The sequence below is a fragment of the Carassius carassius genome, chromosome 42 (assembly GCF_963082965.1).
Source record: "Carassius carassius chromosome 42, fCarCar2.1, whole genome shotgun sequence".
NCBI lineage: Eukaryota > Metazoa > Chordata > Actinopteri > Cypriniformes > Cyprinidae > Carassius > Carassius carassius.
In genome coordinates, this window is record NC_081796.1 from 2,252,568 (window position 1) to 2,268,355 (window position 15,788).

The window sequence follows — 15,788 nt, forward strand, 5'->3', positions numbered from 1 at the left end:
TTAGCACAGATGTGGGACGAGGAGATTCACTTTGATTAGATTTCATCTGGCAGAAGCACACAATGCACGCAAGCTCTCTCTGCTTTCATCTTCCCGCTGCAAGTTCATTATAACAGCGTTCAGCATCTCGTTCGAGAGCCACGGATCAAACATACTGTATATGCGTTCTGATAAGGCCTCCTCTTTCATGTGTGTTTGCATACATGTGAGATGAGGTAGCTGGGATGTGCGCCGCTCCTCTCGTCCTGTTTGCTTTCCTAAATGAATGTAATGGTGCAAACGGAGGGTAAATTGCTCGCCTCTCATTCCATCTCATTCCGTCCATCCCAGAGGGACCTCTCACTAAAATGCACCAAAAATTATAACGGACATGTCATAAAATTCACTGGCTTTTCACCCTCCAAGACTATCAGCATACACAGTGTACACACACGCTGTTAATGCCTCTGTTTTATCTCTAGTGCAGCAGCCTATATATGTGTGTGTTTCTACACAACAAACAAAAATCATTTTCTTAAGTCAAAAAATCATTTTGTCATGTTTCCCAGTAAAAAAACAAATCTTAAAATCAATAACAAATAATGTCCATAGAGGAAAGAATGAAAAATTACTAAGAATAATATAAAAACATTCTTACAAATCAACAAATATATTGTTTGTTCATGATTTAAGCATATATATATATATATATATATATATATATATATATAAAATTCATGAAACTGAGAGATGCTGAAAATAATTACAAATATACAAATATCCCTAAGATCAATTAAAAATATTTTACCCTTATTTAACCATGAACCATAATAAATATTTGATGTATGAAATTAAGACCTGATAAAAAAGAATTAAGAATATATATATGTATATTATAAATCATATTATGTATCTTTGATTTATGAAATTAACAAACAATGAAAAAAGTAAGACACACAAATGCCCTCCCTTGAATCATTTGTATGTTTTAACGGAAAAATTACAAAAAAACTAAAAAAGGTCACACAAATACAAAGTGGAAAACAAAGCTCTAAGAAGCATCTATCTTTCTACTGTTTTATTGCTACCAACAGACTCAGTACGAGACGCATCTCAGCAGAAAGCATCTGTAAGCCAGCAGAGGAAGCAATAAGTGGAGTATTTGGAGATGTTTTGCTGCTGATGTAAGCAGCTGAAATGACCGTAATCAAGGGAGCGCCACTAAGACTGTGCTTGAGAGACATATATGAGATTTTACTTTCCCTTGGGCTTAATGAAAGAACAGATTAAACATTCACGCACGCCGACGTATGCAGCCATCTCCACCACATCATCTATTTACACATCAATTACTCACAAAAAGTATTTAAACGAATGTGCTCCAGCGATATAATGGTGCTCTAATTGATTTAAGTAGAGAAAAAAAACACAATAAATTAAATAAAATCACCACCCCAATTAAGATGAACTTGTAGTTGTAGATTAATTAAGGTGCATGTATGCTGGTAATGCAGTAGAGCCGTGGCTGCATTATCGAGTCAGGAAATCTCATAATCGCATTTGTAAAGGAGAGGAAAATGAGCCTTTATGACAGAACGATAAAGAATCAGGGAAGTGAGGAAAGTCTGGACTCGCTCTGAATCCACAGTTGAATCTAGACTTCAGCTGGATTCAGACGACTCTCATTTCATCCAACATGTTCCGTCTATTAAACGCTTAAATATTGAATAGTTAGCGTAGTTGATAATTCTGCAAGTTAGTAATCGGCAACATATACAACAGTCAACAAGAAACAGCAGCCAAAATCCAGTTCACTACAGTAATACATATGTATACGGTTCTCATTTTAACCCTCTGGAGTCTAAGGGTATTTTTAGGGCCTGGAGAAGTTTTGTCATGCCCTGACATTTGTGCTTTTTTCAGTTTCTTATACACATCTAAATGGCTAAAGTCTAATCCCCTGCTATAATCAGCACAAACTGGGCTATAATAATATGTGAGCAGCATGTATGTACATGATTGTGTTTTTGAGAAAAAAAATGTTATGCGTGGTTAGTGATAACTAAAAATGTTAAAATTACTTGAATAAGGCAATAAATCACATAAATAAAATTATTTCCCTGGGACATTTGAGAACTGGGGCTTGTAGCTTAGAACTTTTCTTTCTAAATCATGTGAAAATCATCTTGTTTACTCACTCACAGAAAACAATATATTGATTTAAATTGTATAAGACACTTTTTGTTGGTAAAAGTCATATGCGAGTAGGCGTCAACTATGATGAATATCATTGTGATTTACACCTGAGAAGACAAAGGCCTGCATAATGAGCTGCATAATGAGCTGCATAATGAGCTGCATAATGAGCCTCTCAGTCAGGTTTGTCACTGAGAGGTAAGAGTTACAAGAAAGAATGTGAGGACAAAATAAATGTATATAATTTTATGTTTGTAGTTTATTTAGAATATATTTAATTATCCCTCAACATAATTTAATATCCACTTGGGGGAGCAGTTAAACAGTTTATTTTAGGGGGGATAAATTGAAAGAACAGCAATGTGTTACATTTGTTACAGTTACATTTATTTGTTACATTTATATTATTTACATCAAGCTTTTGAATGGTATAGTATTGTATATTGTTATTGAAACTTCATAATATTTCACTTGATTATACATTTAGTCAGGAATTATAGTTTGGAAAAAGTCAAACTAGTAAAATGTTTACATGTTATGTGAAAACTAGTACAAGTATATAAATAAATAAAAAGAGACTTACTCATGTTTATGATCTCTGCTGAATAAAGTGCTTCATCCTTTTTTTCTGAGGAAATCCATTTCTCAAATCCTCAACCACATCACATCTTTTCGGGGTGAATTATGTATTATTCCTCTCATCGCGAAGCAAACAGTAAAATAAAAAGAACTTGAAGAACAGTCTCGCTGCGTTGTCTTCTGTTGTGTGGGTGATTCTAGCCGCGCTTCAGTGAAACATTAGAATCTGAATAGAGCGCTCAGCGCGGGGGCGTAGTCACATTAGAAGATAATGAAGAGAGACATGAAAAACGGACATCGCGTTGTTTTCATATGGATTACTTTATCACAGAATATATGTTTTCAGTGGCACTTGTTTAGTTTAAAAGTAGACATGTCAAGCTTTCTATAGATATCTCTCTCATGTATTTTCGTTGAGTATTCACGGAGTTACAGTTCATTTTAATGATGCGTTTGTAAAAGAAGATCAGCGCAGACAAAGGCTGCAGACAGCACACCTTGTTTGTTATCTTTATTTTATAAGTGCACAAAGTTTTGTTGTTATTATGTCTGTATACAAAAAAAGTTAACCCTTTAGAGATTCTTTAGAGACTTAATAAAAATTATAACTGAAATAAAATAAACTTATTTCAGAGAGTTGCTAAGGTAAAACTTTTGTGCCATTTTAAATTAATTTAACTTTACATTGCAAAATAACTGAAACTAAATTAACTAAAATAAATAAAAAGAAAATTTAAATTAAATTTACTTTAATTAAATTAAATCAGGATCAGTGTGAGAGAGTCAGCACTGAGATGTGAACAGCTCTCGTCTTTTGGGATTATCATTCCAGGTGAAAGAAGAAGAGGTAAAAGGCAAAAGCACAAAACCAGCAGCTGCTAAAATTTTATCAACAGCTATTGAGGTACTTGCACTTCATAATCCAATTGATGCAGTGTGCAAAGTCAGGAAGGACTGGATTTTGAGGAGGAGAGGTGAAGAGAAGAGATGCTCCTGCTAACAGAGCATCAGTCTTCTGCTCCCATGAGCTCTCGCTCTCATCTCACATGACTCGAGCGGCTTAGAGGATCTCACTCTAATGGGAGCAGCCGTCAATCAAATCATGTGCATCACAGAAGTGACAGAGTGTTTCACGCTCCCCGAAATATCATTCTGCGCTCTGCACTCCACTCCATACACACAACTCCAGCACAGCATCGTCCCGTCAGCTTCTGTCTGAAAACACAGGTCATTCAGTCCTGCCCTCTGTGGGGAGCTCTATACTATATCTCAGCCATCCTATAGCAACACACGCATACGAACGTTCACTCACACTCGCTGGAAAAACTATGATGCTAAGCTAACCAGACGCTGAGACAATAGACCTTAACTCCACAAAGAATAAGATCAGAAATAACAGTACATTCACAATAATGCTGAGAATCTTTAGACACGTGGAGATTCAATTCAAATTCTAATTTAAGACGTCATGGATTGATTCCAAAATGATTCCTGTCTTTTAGACTCAGCACATCTTATGATTTATGCTCAACTCTGCTCATATTTAAAACTTCAGAGCACACAGCACCAGCATGCAATAGTGTTATCATTAATGGAAACAATACCTAAATGAGGACATTTTCAAAAAATAAATAAATACAACTATAAACAAACTTAACAACAAAACTAAAAAATAATAAATAAAAAAGTTACTACTACTATTTTTACTATATTACTACTATTACTAAAAAATTACTAAAATGAAATGACTACATTAAACATATTTAAATGTTCAAAATATGAACAAAACTATACCAGTACACAAATGACACTAAAATAACACTAATACCTGTATATAGAAAATAACGTACACAGAAACCAAACAAACAAACAAACAAAATAACGTGAATAACAACAAAAAACTTAACTAAATTGAATAAACAAACAGCATTAGATAAAGATTGAGCTCTTATTTGACACACATTACATGTCGTACTGAAAAACTAATTTAGCATTTTATTCTGAAAGAAAAGAAAAAGTAAAAGCTAAACAAAAATAAATCTAATAATAAAATAAAAAATATTATATATATATATGTGTGCGTGTATATATATATTTTTTTCTTCAATTATCTTGTACCTTTAAAGTTGATGTTTTATTTTCATGACCCAATTAACATAAAATGCAAGAATCAAATCTGTTTTGACACCCCAATTTAAAAAGGAATTTTATCTACTTGAAGACACACCTCTGTATGTTTTATTGGCTGAACGGTGGACACTCGAGTACTCAACCACCATACCGAACGGCTGTTCTCTCCTCCCTAATAACCTTGTTTTGGTTGGTATCAGACTGATCTGAAATGTAGCGTGACTCAGGACTCGACACACATTCACAGATCCTAAACAGCCTCTCATTCATTCAGTGGGGACCAATGAAACGGCGCTAATAAAGGAGGAGAATCTGGATGATGGAGCCTGTCTTTAGAGTGATTGTAAAACTGGCCCCGGCCCGTCTTACAAACCTTTTACAGGGCGAGAGCCGGGACGCTCCACGCTTTACTGCCGCTCTGACCTTCGACTGGGACGCTGTTAAAGGCAGACAAACTGGACCCAGACATTTGGAAATAGTCTGAGTGTATTTATTCAGCTGCAGAGCGGTGAGATAAAGTGGTTTTTCTGTTTCCAAAGAAGGCTTCTTCTTCTATAGATGCATTTTTGGCCAAGAGGAGAAAAATAAAAAGACTTTTATTGATTTTACAGACATGGGTTGTTGCTGCGTCGACAAGAAGTAAATGAAATCACATGCAAAGGTCAACAATCTTCTGGAGGGATGCAAGAGGATGACTGAATTTTGCCCACAAGCCCTATGCATGTTTTATTATTAATATTAACATTCATAATAATAATAAGAATAATTATTAATATAAATAATATATAATACAATTACTTCAATTTATCCCCCCCCCTCCCAAAATAAAATAAATAAATAAATATTACTTTTTTTCACACTGCACCCCACATGCTTTGGCTTGTATACGATGATGACACCACAATTTTATAATATATAAATATTTTTTAAATATACAATACAATTTATTGCTTTTGGGTATCAACATATTTGGGTCACATTTCATCCTAAATAAATACAAACATACATATTATATTATATTATATTATATTATATTATATTATATTATATTATATTATATTATATTATATTATATTATATTATATTATATTATATTATATTATATTATATTATATTATATTATATTATATTATATTATATTATATTATATTATTTACACTCCACACATGCTTCAGCTTGTATACCATAACAGCACCACGGTTTAACATCACTGTAGGCCATATCCAATAAACTCCCCTATTAATAGCATCCAACATCATCATGGTGTCACCTCCTTTTTATTGGCTGTGGCTAATGCATGATGGAGGCCTCGACCAGGCCAACAAAATGGATATTTATTTGCTGGAAAATTAACAACACATCCCCTCAATGCATTCCCCCTCTCTTTTTCCATGCAACAAGTAAAAGAAAAGCCACGCAGGTCACATGGAAGTCAGCAGATGTGTGGCCGACCCAGAGAGATTGGTGATGCTAGCAGAGATATAAAGAGAGCACGGTCCCAAACTCAAATCTCCAGTAAACTGCAATGGAGGAGGAGGAGGGCTGTGTTACAGCAGTCGTAGATTTAGCCTCCGGCGTGTGAGAAATACACTGCTTGGGGCTACGGCACACAACACCGCCTCTGTGCTCTGAACTCATCGACTGACTCTCAGGACTGAAACTGCAAACTCAGACTGTATGTCAAGAGCTTTGAGCTGTGAGATGCTGCCAGTGGATTCTGAGTGGGACAGAAGTGTTATGAGTCTTAAGGCTGGTTCACGTCGCTCAGACGAATGCAAACAGGGTTACAGTGAGCCATCAAACACAGCCACTACACTCTGTTAACTTTTGTTGAGGGAGTGCAAACAAGCCTAAGATCTGAAGCTGACCTTTTGAAAAAGATTAATGACATTCTGGTTAGTAGATACTTAAATGTAAATAAATAAATAGGATATATTTCAGTACATTAAAACAACAATAATAAAGGCCATTTGTGGTTGATTTTACCTTATTATTAACATAGTACTTTGAATTAGTAATATAGAATTTCAAATGATTACTTTGAGTATTAGAAAAAAAATATTATTTCATGCAAACATATTCACAGCAAATTTTAGAAATAAAATAAAATAAAATAAAATAGGTCAGCTGTGATTGATTTGACCTTATTATTACAATCATAAGCTAATTAAATACACTGTATTATCTGCAGTGTTGGGGAGTAACTAGTTACAGTACAGACCAAAAGTTTGGACACACCTTCTCATTCAAAGAGTTTTCTTTATTTTCATGACTATGAAAATTGTAGAGTCACACTGAAGGCATCAAAACTATGAATTAACACATGTGGAATTATATATGGAATTATATACATAACAAAAAAGTGTGAAACAACTGAAAAAATGTCATATTGTAGGTTCTTCAAAGTAGCCACCTTTTGCTTTGATTACTGCTTTGCACACTCTTGGCATTCTCTTGATGAGCTTCAAGAGGTAGTCACCTGAAATGGTCTTCCAACAGTCTTGAAGGAGTTCCCCGAGAGATGCTTAACACTTGTTGGCCCTTTTGCCTTCTGTCTGCGGTCCAGCTCACCCCTAAACCATCTGGATTGGGTTCAGGTCCTGTGACTGTGGAGGCCAGGTCATCTGGCGCAGCACCCCATCACTCTCCTTCTTGGTCAAATAGCCCTTGATGCCTTCAGTGTGACTCTACAATTTTCATAGTCATGAAAATAAAGAAAACTCTTTGAATGAGAAGCTGTGTCCAAACATTTGGTCTGTACTGTTCATGTAACGGTGTTACATAATTTAATTACAATATAAATGTAACTGTGATCAGTTACAGTTACTTAGAAAAAAATGTGTAATTAAATTACAGTTACTTATGATTACATTTGAATATTTACACAGATCCACGTCCAGATTTAACTGATTTCTTTCCTAAATTGCCATTAGACATACGACCCTATAATGTTTGCGATGCAGAAAACACAGTCTGGTTCGTAGAATCCAGTCATAAAAACAGAATTCATATAGATTAACGCGGACGGAATACAGAAAGAGAGAGAGAGAGAGAGAATAAAGTGAACTCTGGAAGCGCACAGCTGGAGTAGAGAAGTAAAACTGCAGGTCAGTTTCATCTGTAAATATGCTAATGTAGTTTTGTCTTTGTTTACTTAGTCAAGCAGCAGCAGCACATTGCTCATCAGCCATCACTCAAAATACTGGGTAAAGGACATCATTATCTATTGAATTATTACAGTAGTAATTTAGCAGACAAATAATCATATTTTATAATAGATTTAGGGGGAGCTTGTGCAAGCAAAAACACAACCCTTAGGAAAATTAATGGTATAGCATGGTAACCACAAATTAACCATGGTATTTTGCTACACTAACATAGTTTAACCATGGAATCTGTAGTAAAAAAATGAATACAAATGGTATTTATTTGCCAAAAAAAACAAAACAAAAACATGGTTATTGTTCTTGGTTACAAAACATGGTAAAAGTCAAATAAAAATCTTGAGTATTAAAGTTATGAGAGAGATGGATCAGGGCAAAATAAAGAGACTGAAAATAAAAATGGAAGTGAAGGTGCAGTTCAGGAGAGAACTTATAATTACGTTGCATGTCCCCAACCTAAGGATTTAAATATTTTTCATGTCAGGTCCATACACAAAATAGGGTTTTCCATGTTTCAGAATGTGTTGTGGGTGTATGAGTGTGAGATATCGCAGCCTATTCCACTCCTCATGGAAATTAATGGCACACAAATGTGGTTTCATTTAATACACATAGGCCTACTGAAGCTCGCAGGGTTTTCAGCCTCTGCCGCCTCGATATATGAGTCCATGAACACAAACATAATCTCTAGAACTGCTCTGAGGCACTTTTTATTTATTTTGAGAAACTATCATCATATCATATACAAAGAGACAGCAGTGTTTCAGAAGTTTAGTAGCCTACACAGAATAGGACACATGCTTATTAGATAACCGTATTTGAGTTGATGTATATGCTTTTATTGAATTATTTTAATTAACTTTTTTTCCCCCAAACCATTGTTAGATGTCAGTGTTTCCAGGAGTACACCAAATTATCAACAACATACAAATTGAACACGGTAGAATACAAGAAGTATAACAACATATTCAAAAGTCATAACCTTGTATAATCAATGATCACAAACCTGACTTGCCTTTAAAATATTTTCAAATGTAATTTAAACTGCACAAAGTTTGTACACTGTCTAATATCAGTTGGTAAACTATTCCAATTGTTAACAGCTTTTACAGAAAAAGCTGATCGTCCAAAATCAGTTTTTCTAAGATGCGCTTCACGGTCACCTCTTAACGAGGCTCTTGTCTGTCTTATGCTGTCATTGCGCAATGAAACAAACATCTTTAAAGGTGGAGGTGCAAGATCATTCACAATTTTATACATTAAACTACAATCGTGAAATATTACAAAGTTTTTAAAAGTAAAGAGATTATGTTTTTGTATTATAAGACAATGATGATGTCTGTCAGGTTTCTTATCAAACACTTTTATAGCACGTTTGTATAAACTATGTAAAGGTCTAAGAGTAGATTTTCCAGCTTGGGACCATGAAGTGATACAGTAAGACATGAGCTCTCTCCTCTTCTTTACTGTGGAGACAGGCCTCTGTGGGCAGATGTGATGGACAGCATTTGAACAGACCCTCGCTGAGCCTTATCCACTTCCTGTTCTGTGCATTTTAGACAGGAAATCCTCTCCTCCAATGTTATCTACAAAGAGATGGAATCGCTTTCCCTCTGAGCTACTTCTTTAAGAGAATAAACACTTAATGTTCAAGAAAACATCTCGGAGTAAATCTGTGATCAAACTTTCTACTCTCACCCATTTCCTTGCGTCTCTTTATAATGAGCTAAAGCTGACGCCCGCTCGAGGACGGTTTATTTCAGGAGCCTGACACTATGGAACTTCTATTGGCTTTCATTTAGAAATGCAAATGTTTGTTTGGGCTTTGTTTCGATTCACGGAGGGAGTCGGGCCTTTCAAATGGAGTGATGTGACTGTCTGAATGTGAATGCATTACGCCGTTTATAAAGATTACAGGCCTCGCAGCCAAACACCAATGAAAGTAAGCAATTTATTCCAGAGGCACGACAACAAATATTACAACGTATTTCACAAAGCCTTGCTTCTAAGTGATATGCAAAGCAGTATGAAGCTCCAAACTCCTCATTTAAAAAATACACAGGATGATTTGCATGTAATCAGATGTCAAGCAGGTACGTTTGCGACAAGGCTTATAACTCTGCTTTCTGAAATAAGCTTTTTAAAAAGGGAATTAGACTCCACAACTGCACTCTCTGTTTAAAATGTAACTTATAGTTTCATAAACATTTGTTTATTCTTTAACCCTGGAGAACAATGAGTTAACTTTAGTACTATTCTACCAAGATAAGACCAAATAAGAGATGATATATAGAATATACTGAACTGAAAAGTTAAATAATACTTACTGTAATAATATAATTAATAATAAACTTTTATGAAATGATACAGCATTTCCATTTAAAATTAAGTATTTGTATATTAAAATGCATAGATATAAATGTATTATTAAATTAGAATACCCTAGTAATATCGATGCATAGTAAATGAATGAATGCTTATATTAGTGAGGATTCACGCACAGCAGTACACACTCGGGACAGAGCGATGCCCTTTTGCTGCCACCAGAGACACTGGCACAGTGATTGGTCAGATCACTATGGCTGTGTAACCTTGTCATATTCACACTGTGGTCCAGCGGCTGATCTCATGACAGCTGGGCCGGTGGGAGAACAGCAGCTGGTCACATGATAATCCCCTTCCCACTGCATCCTGGGAAAGGTCACACAGCCTGAGTGACATCTGTCAATCAGTGCCTCTGCTTCACCGCCGCTGACGAGCCAATTAACCGCCGCCAGAATAAACCCAGAGAGAGTAATTACTGTTTAGAAAAGACACGCTGGCCTTTCGTAGCATTTCCATAACTAACCGCTAACCATGTCATAACCACTAGAGGAACAGAGCGACTGTGGTGAATACAGAGTGAGTTTCCCTTATTCTTCAAACACTGACTGTGGTATTTATGACAAATTCACCACTAAACATCCATAAAACCAGCCATGAATCTGGAAGATGGAGAACAACAACAGCACAAACGGAGGCGTTTTGGAATATTTAGCTTCCATATCTCAAAAAAAAACAAAAAACATCAACAACTCTCACTTCACCACAACAAATGTAGGTCAATCCTCTGCATCTGAGACACACATCATAAAGCTGGCATCGACACAGAAGAGGAAAAAAACTCAGAAACTACTTCTGTCTGGAAGACTCAAACTCTTGAAACTTTTAGTCCATGACTACTTGTTAGTGAACTTCTAAAAGATTACAAAATCCAAAAAAAAACCAATGCATCCTGTCCAGAGTGGCATATGCACAGTGTTCCTACCTCTAAATATTAACACCACCAACTAGTTGCACTAACCAGTTGCAAATCATGGTTCTGCTGACATTAAAACCTGTTATCTGTCACCCGTCCTCTCGGTGGGCCGCCTACGTTTACTTCACTACATTACAATTAAATCCTAATCTAATCATGACAAACTATATATCGTTGGAAAGGTCTAAGACTTCTAAATAGATATTTTACCAATCTTTGTTAAAAAATATGTAGAAAAAACAATAGATTAATTTATGGCAAGAGTGCACCTCAAAAACCTACATCATAACAGAAGTTTTGACCTTTGTCAAAAAAAGTCTTCTTTGTTGCCTTTTTTCACACTTTAGAAATCATCAGAAATTATATATCACTTGAAATCTTAAAATTCATTCTTTGAAAACCATTTTAAATTCAAACATTGCATTATCATGAAAATTGTACATCAAAATCATGTTACAAAATGTTTTTTAAAAAAATATAAAAATGTAGGTTTGGATCATGCACTATCAAGTCTATGTTAACCCTCTGGAGTCTAAGGGTATTTTTGGGGCCTGGAGAAGTTTTGTCATGCCCTGACATTTGTGCTTTTTTCAGTTTCTTATAAATATCTAAATGGGTAAAGACTAATCTCACTGTAATCAGCACAAACTGGGCTATAATAATATAAGAAATGCATGTATGTACATGATTGTGTTTTTGAGAAAAAAAATATTATGCGTGGTTAGTGAAAAACTAAAAATGTTAAAACACTTGAATAAGGCAAAAAAACACATAAAGAACAATGGTTCCCGGGATTTTTGAGAACTGGAGCTTGTAGCCTAGAATTTTTCTTTCTAAATCATGTGAAAATCATCTTGTTTACTCACTCACAGAAAACAATATATTGATTTCAATTGTATAAGACACTTTTTGTTGGTAAAAGTCAAATGCGAGTAGGCGTCAACTACCATGAATATCATTGTGATTTACACCTGAGAAGACAAAGGGCCGCATAATGAGCCGCATAATGAGCTGCATAATGAGCCATTCAGTCATCTGTGCCACTGTGAGTGAGGAGTTACAAGAGAGAATGTGAGAACAAAATAAATCTATATAATTTTATGTTTGTAGTTTATTAAGAATATATTTAATTATCCCACAACATAATTTAATATCCACTTGGGGGAGCAGTTAAACAGTTTATTAGAAACAATCAAAGCTGATTTTCAAACAAATTGTTTGGCATCATTACTCCAGTCACACAATCCTTCAGAAATCCTTTTAACAATCTTATTTTCTACAAAAAAAACATTTATTGTTATTATTATTATCATTATTATTAATGTTGAAAAGAGCTAAGAATATTTTTCTGGGTTTTTAGGGGGAATAAATTGAAAGAAAAGCATGTTTTTACATTTGTTACAGTTATCTATTTGTTACATTTATATTATTTACATCAAGCTTTTGAATGGTATAGTATTGTATATTGTTATTGAAACTTCATAATGTTTCACTTGATTACTATACATTTAGTGAATGTGAGTGAAAATGTGAGTGACAGTTAACAGGTTAAATGTAAACTTAATAAAAAATACAAGAATAAATAATAATAATAATAATAATAATAATAATAATAATAATAATAATAATAATAATAATAGAGTATGTTTCTCATTAAAAAAATATTTTTATAAAGGTATAAAGTGCTGTTTTAATGTTGAATATATATATATATATATATATATATATATATATATATATATATATATATATATATATATATATATATATATATATATATATATATATATATATATATATATATATATAATTAATTAATTAAAAGGCCACTTAATAATATTTAAAGAGAGACACTTTAATGGCTGTTTCTTAACACATTTAAATACACTTAAATTTAAATAATTTTATTTTAATAATCATCATGCTTTATAGAAATACACTTATTTTGATGTGTTGACTAAATAACATACTAAAGCACATGCACTTAATTTTTACTGTGTTGTAATTCCATATTGCATTTGATTTAAATGTACTTAATTGAAATTTCATCATTTCCTATGTATTACAAATATAGTTACATACATCACCTGCATGTTTGAGTAGAAATGACAGTAGAAGCTTGTCAGTGCATTCAGAAGTACACTCAGTTAAATCTAAAAATTAAAGTGGGTCAGAACCAAAGTTCAGCAAACTGCAGCAGTTTCTAGTATAAATTTGACCTTTCTTTCTTTTAAAAAACCCAACGATTTCTGAGCTTCTGTACACGTTGATGTTGGATCTGACATGATCGGCGATAATAAAGAGCCTGCTGGTTATTAAATTTTCCCATCCAGAGAATTATCAATGATTTACCTGTGCTATAAAAGCAGTCGCTGGGACACAGGTGTGAAATCTGATAACACTGTTTGTTTGACTTTCGGTTTTTTTCACACTACAAAGAGTGGCGGAAAACAGCTTTTCATTTCCAAAACTTTCAGATGTGAACAAATATAAAAAAGACAAAGGGTCTGGAGAGAAACTTCCTTTTTCTCAGCACAATAAAAGAAACTTCAAAAGTGACGGTGCCCTTCACCCTATCCAGCCTTACAAAATGAGAAATATCTGACAGCACACAACAGCGAGAAAACACTCTTTAGCTTGCATTATGCAAAGCTTTGAAAAACCAAGGCTGCTTCTTTCAAGTCAAGAACATGTCTTTGTCATTGTCCTGTTACATCAACCAAGTATTACTTAACTGCCCTGACAAAATCTCAAAGTCTCAGCAATAAAAGCAGCCTGTGCATCACGTCACAACGATTCTGAAGGATGAAAGTCCCTGGGAATAAGAAGCTGAGCTCTTACCTGTCGACGGAGGGTGGGCGTCCGTTGCGGGGCTTGTTGACCTGTGCGTAAAGAGCCTCTAAGGGCAGGGCCTGGTCTCGGGGGCTCTGAGGACGCTCTGGACCGGGGTTATGGCTCAGGTCCATACTGCTGTCCAGGGACGAGTCCAGAGAGCCGATCCCAGCATAGGTGTGCTCCTCGTCAGAGCTGAAGTTTCTGTTGATGTCCTGGATCTCAGCGTAGTCTCTCTCTCTGGCCTGTCGCTCTCGGAGCTCCCTGGTCTTTGCTTGAATCCTACACAAAACATCATTTGAGGTTAGATGTGTAGTGCACTCTCAGGTTCAGTGGCAACATTTCTCTTTTCACACCGGTTCTGTAATTTGCGTCTTCAACATCAACACGTTTACTGAAGTCAACACAATGAACTGACCTGAGCTGAAGAAGACTGACTGTGTTATTTTCCTGTTTGTTACTATGAAGCTTCTTTGAAACCCTCTGGCCTGCTTTCACAGTCAAGGTTTAGGTTAAGCCAGGTTTAGGCCATAGTTCAATTAGGACATTTGAGTAACTTTATAAAGTGCCTTAGAAAAAACAAAACATCTTGTGTGCATCTTGAGAAAACAATAGTTTTAACATATTTTGAAAGTCAGTGTATGTTTCTTATAGTTAAAACAGAACAGGCATGCATTTTAGTCTGGGACTAGTCTTAAACCTTGTCTGTGAAACCGAGGGTTGGGTTTGTTTAAAGCCCTATAAAAATAAAGATAATTTGTCATGACTATGTGTGAATCTAATGATGTATTCAAAAACACATTATTAAAATTCATACGTACATAACAGAGTTTACCTCTTTTATAATGAATATGTTTTTGTTTGTTTATTTTAACTGAAAATCCATTTTGATGTAATTTGGGACACACAAGCTCAAAATTGCTAAAAAAAAAAAGAAGTTGAAGGTTAAGTAGTTTGGATAATCTTTTGTTTGTTTGTTTGTTTGTTTTGGCCAGTGAAGTTATTTCTTTAAAAAACATTCTAAAGTTGTAAAGACATCAAACAGGAAATTCTATCATAGAAGGTGTTTTAAAATATGTTTGAATATATCTGATATAACTTTTTTTTTTTCAATAATGATAAAACTATGTATATTCAAATGCTTTCGAGGTGTAAGGTTATTCTTTGTTACTGGATGGACACACCACATTTTTACAGTTAAATGGTTTTACAGTTAAACTCCGTTTCACCCCGTACTCCAGTGTGAAAATGCCCTGTGGTTTATACCTTGGGATTTATTTCCACCTTTGTGATTCTGCCCTCATAAAGCACCAAGCATCAAAAGCAATAGCTGTTAGTCCATCAGCAATGTGTAACATCTATTACAACTATGAAGAGCCAAAGCTTTTATGTGAAAACGCATTGAATTATAAGACAGACCTCTTAGTCATGTTGAGACTCCCTACTGTACGGAGAATCCCCGAGCTCAGGACCCCTGCTGGCATCACGGGCTGCTAGACGCCTGCCAAGCCTGCTTTATATCTAGAAGCCTTTAAAAACTAGTGGACTCCTCTAAAAGGAAAAGCAAGCGAGACCGCTGAGTCCCTGTTCATTCGAGCCTCTACTTCTGA

General features: G+C 34.9%; 1 protein-coding gene across 2 annotated transcripts in view; it reads right to left on the reverse strand.

The window, feature by feature from the left end:
* The window catches only part of LOC132124488 (partitioning defective 3 homolog), a 474,703-nt gene that overhangs the window by 85,160 nt on the left and 373,755 nt on the right, over positions 1–15,788 (reverse strand). For both annotated transcript variants that reach the window (XM_059535542.1, XM_059535540.1), the window contains one exon: positions 14,188–14,460. In XM_059535542.1, coding sequence (XP_059391525.1) covers positions 14,188–14,460 — 273 coding nt within the window. The remainder of the gene's footprint in view (positions 1–14,187; positions 14,461–15,788) is intronic.